General features: G+C 31.7%; 1 protein-coding gene across 1 annotated transcript; it reads right to left on the bottom strand.

The window, feature by feature from the left end:
• Window positions 1-210: 210 nt before the first annotated feature.
• Window positions 211-1,943, bottom strand: LOC147298874 (uncharacterized). The gene is made up of 3 exons (XM_086254105.1): window positions 1,808-1,943; window positions 1,559-1,688; window positions 211-1,108 (listed from the first exon to the last, which is right to left on the bottom strand). Exons 1-3 carry the CDS (start codon window positions 1,941-1,943, stop codon window positions 211-213), a joined length of 1,164 nt encoding a protein of 387 aa, XP_086110231.1.
• Window positions 1,944-10,333: the final 8,390 nt, after the last annotated feature.

Below are 10,333 nucleotides of genomic sequence, written 5' to 3' on the forward strand. Positions count from 1 at the left end.
TCATTGATATATCAAAACAAAACATGCATATATAGACCCCTAAACCCAAGGAAGAAGGAAGTCGATCATAAGAGTCTTTTCCAGTTGCAATTAATATCTCCCCCACCCCACCCCACCATGACCCCATGCCCCTTACCCCATCAAATCTGTCTGATTTTACTTACAACATATCATGCAGTCAGTACACTACTCAGAGCAAAATATTCATCATCAGTAGAAATACATGACCTTCTCTTCTGTCTTGTTTTCATCAATATCAGCATTGAATTGTAAGAAGCTGTTAGCTGACCCATTAATATAATTGTTGCCACTAGGATGACTACTACTAATCAGCTGCTTAACATGTTCAAGATCACAGTCTAATGTGGATGTGGTGTGATCTCCAAAATACGCATTTGGCTTCTCACCCCATTGGTTGACATTCTGATTCTCATGATCACCACCACCTCCATAGTTAAGCATCATGAACCTCTGGTTCTGATCTTGGTCAAAACCATTAATGCAAGTTCTCTGATCAAAAACCATTTCTTCTTGTTTGATGATCTGATCTCTGTCATGATGATAGCTGATCTGATTATTATTACAGCTCCCATCAGATGAAGTACTGCAACTTCCTTCACTTCCAAACATGAGGAGGTTTTTCTTGTTCACAGCTGGGTAATTATAGTGTATGGAAGAATTACCCACCAGCTGGCATGACTGATCTTGGGTTTGGAAAAGAGAGGTGGAGTTGTTGGTAGTGCTAGTGTTTGAAAAATTGGATGTCATTGAAATATTATTGTCATGTGGTTCAAAGCAGCTACCTGATGAGAAATATCTAGCAGTACTTGTTGGGGTACTACTGTAATAATTAGTCAAGCTAAGGTCTTTGTACAGTGACTGCAGAGCTGGGTGAGATATTGGAAATGGTAATTGGTAATTTTGATGAAGATGAGAGGAAGGAAATGGGGGAGGTTTTGATGATCTCTGATGATGATGATGATGATGAGATGTTGGAGGATGAGGAGGAGCCATGGCCCCCATGAGCTTCTTCTTGAGCTTGGTGTTCCAGTAGTTCTTGATATCATTGTCAGTCCTGCCTGGCAGCTGAGCAGCTATAATTGACCACCTGTAATTAATTAATTCATTCATTGTTAAACATACAGATAATTAAGTGATAATCCAGAAACCTATTTTGCTTTTTTCCTTAATTAACAGCTGTAAGTGAGTTGTGTAGATATTAGATCCAAAACTTGGCATGCATGCATTGAAAATGTCCAAATTTAGCAGATTCTTGATAAATGCAGGTTTCTATAATTAAAAATTAAAGAAAAACATGAATATTAATTTTTCTTTTTCTTTTTTCAATTTGTTACTCAGTTTGGATAGATTTCATGAACAATTTTCAGGACAGCAGATGATAATTAAGGAAAAAAAAAGGGCAGACTATGATATATACCTATATATGGAAATTAGATAAAAAAAAAAGAGAAATATGGTTATAATTTGATAGATAGAGAGAGAGAGAGAGAGAGAGAGAGAGAGAGAGAGAGAGAGAGAGAGAGAGAGTAGTACTGGCCTGCTTCCAATGCTAGCAAAGAGGCTGCATATTATTCTGTCCTCCTCATCAGAGAACTCCCCATGTTTGATGTTTGGCCTCAGATAGTTAAGCCATCTCAATCTGCAGCTTTTCCCACATCTCTTCAGACCTGAGATCCACACCCCAACACCCAACACCCAAACATAACAAGAATAACATGAGAGAGAGAGAGAGAGAGAGAGAGAGAAAGAATTGAAACTAGATAACTTGTATGATGAACCAGCTTACCAGCTTTTTGTGGGAGAGCAATCCAATTCCCACCAGTCCCATATTTGTCTATGTATTCCTTCAGCTTTGAGTCTTCTTCTGGAGACCATGGTCCCTTCTTTACATTTGCCTTGTCACAACAAGGAGCTCTTCCCATCTCTCTCTCTCTCTCTCTCTTCTCTTCTCTTCTGATCTCTAGCTCTTCCTCTTTCTCTCTCCTTCTCTTTCTCTCTCTTTCTGAGAAGTAAAGTCTTTTGATCTCTTGGGTATCCCCTAAAACTCTTTGAGGAACCAAAGGTCTCACTTTTTAAATATATGGACTTTGGCTTTGGGGATGGTACTACTGTTTATGCCTAGCTTAATAATGGTGAGGGGCTTGGACAGCCTACACTAGTTAAAAATATTATTTTATTCTGTGGTATGCTTTAGTCAAAATATATGAGACAAATGTTCAATCAGTTTCTAACTCCTATGCCAATTAACTAATTATAAAGCTAATAGAACTTTCTAACTTTCCATCTCATACGTACTTTAACAGCACCATAGTGGCACCATATATCAACCTTGCTCCAACGTCTCTTAATTCACTTAAAAAGCATCCAAAGTCTTTGCTAAGTAAGTAGAAACAAAAACAGGCAATTGAAGTGATGGCCAAAAACCCTCCAAATTTTTTACATTTTTCAAACTGAAAAGTATAATAGTCGATCGGATAAGAGTAATGCTAGAGATATCAAAATAGATCCTAATTAAAAAGATGTTTTATTTATTTGTATTTGAGTTCATTCCTAATTTTATTTAGGGAGACTTAGAGTTTAGTTCATTTTATGAGTTTTTTTAGACTAAAACTGGTAGTGATTTAGGGTTTTTAATCAAATCCTTTTATTTTTCTTCTTTGACGGCTTTATGTTAGGTTTTAACTCCGAAATTTTGGGTTTCGCCCAAAATCCCGAAGTTAAAACCTAACATGCAGTTTCTGCAAAGTCCATTTTACACCCTAGAAGGGGAAATACCCTTCAAATTGGAGAATGACTTTATTATGAATTGAACAGATTTTCTTATAAATTAAAAAGACTTTATTATGAATTAAAATGATTTTCTTATAAATTTTAAAACATCTCAAGCCTCTATCTAAAAACTGTTTTTCTACAAGACCTAAGTCTATTTATCTCTATTGGCCCAAAAATTAGTTTATTGTGCGAAAGCTGACCTAGCACACCCTCAATTAACAAAAAAAAAAAAAGATACTTACTTGTCACATGTGACATTCATTTAGTGACTACAAAATTTTAAAAAAGTTAAGTTTATAAATATAACTTGACTACTTTAATGTACGTAGCAATTACTAATAAAATGGCGTGCATAAAAATGTGTATACATAATTTATCTATATATATTTACTAAAGAAGATTCATGATGAATATAAAATCATGTAAAAAAAAATTGAATTAATGTACCTATTAAAAAGATAGTTTTGAGTTAATACACCATACATTTTTTTTTTATTAACAAATATTAATATGAGATTTGAACTTAAGATCTCCTCTCATAAAGAGAAGATGATATTTACTAGACCAAATGACCATTGACCACAATACATTATTCTTATAGATGAAATATAATTCACTTTTTTATCTCATGATAATGCATGTGTCTCACATATACACTATTCTTATTAATTATTACATTTAACCAAGTTGGGATTTTCTAAGTGCCCTCCTTCCCTGCTTAGGAATTTATCCATATAAGCACTTCAAATTTAGAATTGAAACACATGTAACTATGTAAGCCAAAATTATTAAATTTAATTAACATATTGTAATTAATAAACATTGGTATACATGCATTTCTTGAAATTAATGACTAGGTGAGATTGAATAAGATGCATCTAATTATCCCTTTTTGATATCGATCTGCTAATGGATTATGATATCTAAGTCCTCAACTTAGATTCTCATTATATATTAATTATTTTTTAATAATATTCTTAAATAATGGCATGTTTTAGCTAATAAATCAGTACGTATGGATGCATGATTGAGAAGGACCTGAGATACATTGACATTTATCATACCCACTTGGCACTTTGCACCTCAACTCTCCATATATCGATCTAATTAATCCAACCAAAAAAAGGTCCAAATTTAAGATCGAACATTCTACATACATATATAGGGTACTTCACCTACACAAGAGAAACAAGTCCCTAATTTTACTCCTCTCTCATTGATACAATTATGCCTTTTAAATTTTCTTGGAAGTTAGTTAATCTCATTGAACTAGTATATTAATGGTCAGATACATCATTATTGTATTCTTCATCATGATGATCGATCAGATGCACATAGTAACTGATGAGAGTGATCATACAAATGGACCCATCTATCAGACTCTCTACCCTTAAATTCATCATCCCTGATCAGGTGCTCGGGAGTACTAGCTGCTGACTAATCAATGCCACCTTCTTGGCCGGATTAGTGTTGATGCATCATAGCTACCTAGCTATATATTGTCAACATGTTAAAATAGGGCAAACAAGGCTTCAGAGATAGTTCTGGTACATCAGAGCATTTCCTTAATTGCTTGGAGCACACTATATTGTTCTGAAATACTTATAGTTGGTTCACTATTTGGGTTTCTCAGTGACCCATTGGAATAGAGGCCCCAATGGACCAATTGGAAGGACCATAGCTACTTGATTTTGCAGGCCATAAAATCAACACACTGCTATAGCTACAGGATTCTGATTGACGATTCTACAATTAATGCAAATAAATAAATAAATAAATAAATAAAAAGGACATAATAAAATAGTACTACCCTGTAATTTCCATTTCTGCTAGGGCCTATTATTAATTCCATCGAAAATAAGAATGCAACTCTTGCAAGTTGTACTTGCATTTTGATCTATTTTTATATGTTTTGGTGCATAATAAGCAAAGTGACTAATCAGTGCATGGCTCTTACCTGTTTAATTGCTAGCTTTTGTTAGTTCATAACTCAAGTTTTGTTGGAGATATAATTTATTACAATGATTGCAAGAAAAATATCCTAAATATGGTACTATATATATATATACACCAGCTATTAGGCCTTGGTTAATTATATATGGTAGGGGCTTTTTGGTCACAATGTTAATTAGGGCCATGCATTCGGTGACTTCAGTCATATACTCATATATATAGAACCCCCAAAGGGCTGGCCAAAAAAAAAACCCAAAGGGCATCAAAATGAATGATAAACTTGCACGTGTTTATACGTTAATCTTAATTAACTTTGTATTTTCCAAATTAATGTCGTTGTATGTTCCAAATCAATGCTGGTGATTAGTCTAATCATGGGAAAATGATAGTGAAAATATAAATTAGCATAAAAATCCATCAATGTTTCTATATAGTTTCGATCTAGCTAAATCCCAGTGTTTCTTCTGAGATGAATATTTTATATACAGATAAGTGGATTTGTGATGTTTGAGATTGATTAATGTGCATGATTGGATTAGATCTAATACCACACCACCAACAAGTGATGTTTACTAATTAGTTCTCACTCTTGTAACTATTTGTTAATGAATTTCTCATATGGATAAACTCAATGCATGAAACATTAATTAGTACCACAACCAACTTATCTTGCCTTGAGATCATGCATGGCACCCTATGAGTGAACCTAGCTAAACTGACTTTACCTTGTGCATAATTATAAAACCCAAAGACTCCATCAAAAGGGCATTTTCATGAACTTCCTTCACATGGATGTTCTCATCAAAATTGTTGATTTCCACCGTAATCACAAAATATTCGCAGTTCTCATAAGGCATTGTCCAAAAGAGGCAAAACCTTGTGGTGCAAGCTAGCTTAATTGGGTTAATCAATCCCGTACTGTCGGAAGATGCTAAACACAAGGTGCCTAAAATGTTTGATTAGAATATTCAAAATTTTAGCTTAAACCAGTGTAACTCATAGTAAGACCTTGATTGGTAAATGTGAGTCAATTTTGATCGATGAACCTTAGTGGAAACTTCAAAAGTTTACCATGAAGGCCGGGGATTGGAAGTACAACAAGTGTAAATATACTTACTAGTTAGTATTTTCATACGTACGGCACTTGTCATATTTTTAGATGAAAATATAAAGAAGATTAAGATTAAATATTAAATGGCAATTTTTATGGTTTTAGTTAGTATATTATTACAATTGTCACATTTAAAGATGAAAATTAAGATTAAATATCAATGACAATAATTTTCCAACAAAACAGTAAAAGGATAATTTTTTTTTGTCGAAGTACTAACATGGATCAAAATCTTTCAAATTGGGTCACAAATTTGGTCCGAAGCGTAATTCTTTCTTTTGTCATGCATTGATCGATCGATCTACCAATTGCTCAATCTGCTATTGTATTATTTTTTTTCTTTGGTATATATATATAGTTGTGACTTTGCCTATCATGAAGTTGATCGAGTTCGTAAATAAAAGAACAATAAATGAAAAACAAAAGTCCACTTTGGAGACCCCCATGATAAGAGAGCAGTTTTGCCCACCTCCTTTAACTCAGGTGTATGCTCACCTCCCATCTAAAATACTGCCACGTGTTTAAAAAACTAACCATGAGTTAACTATTGTATTTAATTATTTATGATGTTATAATGATGAGAGAGAAAAATAATTTGACAACTCCTTTCTTATTTTATCCTTATCTTTTATTACTCAACTTTTTTTTATCATCCGTTAATTTCTCTTTTCTCTTTTATTTAATTATTTCTAATAATTTTTACTTCTTTTGTTTTTTTGCTCTTCTCCAGTACGCCTTTAGTATTCAAAAAATCACATCCATTTTTTTGGGTCTTCTCATGTATACACATTTATCTATTTTTTTAATTAATTAAAAAATAAAAATATTCTAACAACACATTTGCAATTCGAACAAAAAACTCATTTGCAAATTTTAATCTAAAATGTTGGCCAAACAAAAATCTAAAACAACTCATTTACATACATAGAAAATCCAATAAAAAAGTTACATGAGTTCAAAAAAAAAAAAATTATGTCATTGCAACTATTCTTCTCTCTTCAAATGCTGCAACACCTTGGATTGACCTAAGAATTTGTTTGATCTGAAAAGGTCGTGTATGAGACAAGAAAGAAGAATTCTTAGGCAAAAAAAAAATGTGTTGTTGGATTATTTTTTTTAATTAATTAAAAAAGTAGATAAAAGGTGTATACATGAGAAGACCCAAAAAAAATTGGATGTGGTTTTTTGGGTACTGGAGGCATACTAGAAAAGAGCAAACAAAAAAAAAGCAAAAATTATTAAATGCATGTGGTTTTTTAGATACTAGAGGCGTACTAGAGAAGAGCAAAAAAACAAAAGAAGCAAAAATTATTAGAAATAATTAAATAAAAGAGAAAATAAAAATTAATAGGTAATAAAAAAGTGGAAAAAAGTTGAGTAATAAAAGATAAGGATAAAAGTAGAAAAGAGTTGTCAAATTATTTTTCTCTCTCATCATTATAATATCATAAATAATTAAATACAATAGATTAACTCATGGTTAATTTTTTAAACACATGGCAGCATTTTAGATGGGAGGTGAGCATACACCTGAGTTAAAGGAGGTGAGCAAAACTGCTCTCCCATGATAAAATAATCTACCTAAAGTTGGTGTTAATTAAAAAGGTCCACCTAAGCTTTTAAAAATGTTGAAAAAACTCACGATATAAACATATATATGGAGCGCTCTGTGTTACGTTTCTTATTTGTGCAAGGTCGGGCACACAGTTATTCCCTCTTTTTTTTTTTTTTTCTTTTCTACTGGATAGTTGAAACTATTCAACAATAAAATATAAAATTATGGGGAATGTGGTTCCAAATGATTGTACTTTAATGTTTTCACATATATATCTTACCAAAAAACATAAGACATTTGTATGAATATCATTTTTTATACGATTTTAGTGTTGCAATTGTTCAACAGTTTGAACTAGATTCGATAAAACTGCTCAACAATTTCATTTAAAAAAAAAAAAGACTTATTTACTAGTTTGCTCTCTGAAAGTAACTTCAAATCTCACTTTACCCCCTAAGGTTTATTTTGTATCACATTACCCCATGAAACTAATTCTAGTGTATCACTTTACTCACTTCCTATTTTTACAAACTTTGGAAATTAATTAAAAATAGCTCTGGACTCAGAAAAATACACGGAAAATTTCTACAGACTCGTATTAACTAGTTCTAATTTACTATAGGGTAAAATGACCAATTTTCCCTCTAAGAGTTTCCAGAAAATTTGGGAAGTCAAAATTTATTTCTATAAAATTAAAATAAATTTTCCTCTAAAAACATTCTAAAATTTTCATAAAGTCTCGGATGAATTCTCAAAAATATTTTAGAAATTACCAAAAACCTATTTTAGAGAGTTTTTCCGAGACTTTGTGGAAATTCTAGAATTTTTCTAGAATTTATTTTAGAATTATCCTCTAAGACCAAGAGGTCTTTGGGGTAGCAAGTGTTCACAAGAAAGTTAGTGTTATTGTTTAGAAGACCAACCGTGCAAACCTTGTACTTTTTGGAGTTCGGAAGATTATCTTATGAATTTCCAAAGAGTTTAGAGTATTTTAATTTTCTGAAAACACTCGAATGAAAATTGATAATTTGACCCCATAGTAAATTAGTACTAGTCAAGATGAATCCATAGGAATTTTTCGTGCATTTTTCTTAGTTTGGAGCTATTTTTAATTAATTTTCAAAGTTTGTAAAAATAGGAAGTGAGTAAATTGATACACGAGAATGAGTTTTAGATGGTAATGTGATACAAAATAAACCTTAGGGGGTGAAATTAAATTAGAAGTTACTTTCAGGAGGTGAAATAGTAAATAAGCAAAAAAAAAAAAATGCACCTAGTGCTCGGTGAACAATACCGATCGTTCGGCCAATTAAAGTGGACCAGCTTGATATAAGCTTCCGCATATTGGCCATACGTTTTGGGCTTAAAAGAAAGCCCATAAAAAATTAGTTAATCGATCGGTGACATTTATTGATCGATATAACATTACTTTTTTCTGACAACTGAAAATTTAAACGATATAAAATTTTGGTAGTTTAAGTGAAAAGACATTGTGATTTGATATTTAAAGACAATATACCCAAATATAAATTGTTAATAAGACCCATGTCATCTATTGGAGGACGTCTTAAGTTTAAAACTCATTAACGACAATTGTGAATAAAATAAAAAGAATAAAGCCCAACCCATATCATTTTGATTACTTCGATAAAATTTTAGCCTATATATTAGCCAGTGCCGTTCCTGACCTTTTAGAGGCCTGAGGCGAAAATCTGAAATGGGTCCTTTGTACATATATATATAATTCTATAGACATGTTTTTTATTTACTTTTGCTTGAAAATTAAAAAGAAAATAATACTTTCATTAAACATAAGATGATATCTCAGTTTAAAAAAATTTTGAATAAAAAATTTTAGACAAGAAATAATTAAAGTTATAGGGTCTTTGAACATACAAACTTTGAACAAAAAGAAATTAAAGTTGTAGCCCTTGGACTTGTCAAAAAAAAGGTTCTTCAACAATCTGAGCAACTATGTGATCAAATGCACCACCTAAAAACACAATTACAATAAGATAAGGACCAAAACAGTTAATGAAAATGCTTGAAGACAGGGCTAAGAAAGAGATTAAGACTCAAGAGAAGATTAAAGAGGGGAGTTAAAGGCTAAAGCCTTGAGAATTGATTGGATTAACTTCAAGTTTTCAATTTAATTGAATCAATTGATTAAGGATTGAGGAAGAAGACAACTGATCGAGAAACTAGATAACTTTAGGCCCCACTTTAAAAAAACTATAATTTCTAACCACCAGCAATTATATATGCACACTAACATATATATATTTTTTTTTATAGCAACACATTCAGGCTACTCATCAACAATTATATATATATACAAAAATGTTCTAGAGCTAACTAGTTAGTAAAATAATACAATACTAACCACCATTTTGGGCCCACTACACAATGTAATCTCATAATCCAAACCGTTCATATTTTAGGTGTCTATTCAAAGATTAACCTTGCAAAAAATCAACCAAATCCGAAATCATTTAGCCATTCGATTATCATTACAATCATTTCATCTTTTATTGAAAAACTTATGTTCGTCCATTTACATGAGCACAATTAGCTTACTAATAGTTGGCTAAACGATTTCCGATTTAGTTATTTTTTTATAAGGATGATCTTTGAATGAGAGCCTAAAAAATAAACGGTCCAGATCATGAAATTACATTGTATAATGGGCTTAAAATGATAATTAGCATCATATTATCTTACTAATTGATTAACTCTAGAGCATTCCTTTTATATATATATATATATATATATATAAAATTTAGGCTCCCCTTAAAATTGGACCCTGGGGAGTCGCCCTTGCTCAGGCACTGCTCTGATGTTAACAGTCAAATTTTCATACAAATAGTTTAAGACATGATAATTTTCTTATTACAATACTAATCGATCATTTGGATTTAAGT

The sequence above is a fragment of the Dryas octopetala genome, chromosome 1 (assembly GCF_963921425.1).
Source record: "Dryas octopetala chromosome 1, drDryOcto1.1, whole genome shotgun sequence".
NCBI classification, from domain to species: domain Eukaryota; kingdom Viridiplantae; phylum Streptophyta; class Magnoliopsida; order Rosales; family Rosaceae; genus Dryas; species Dryas octopetala.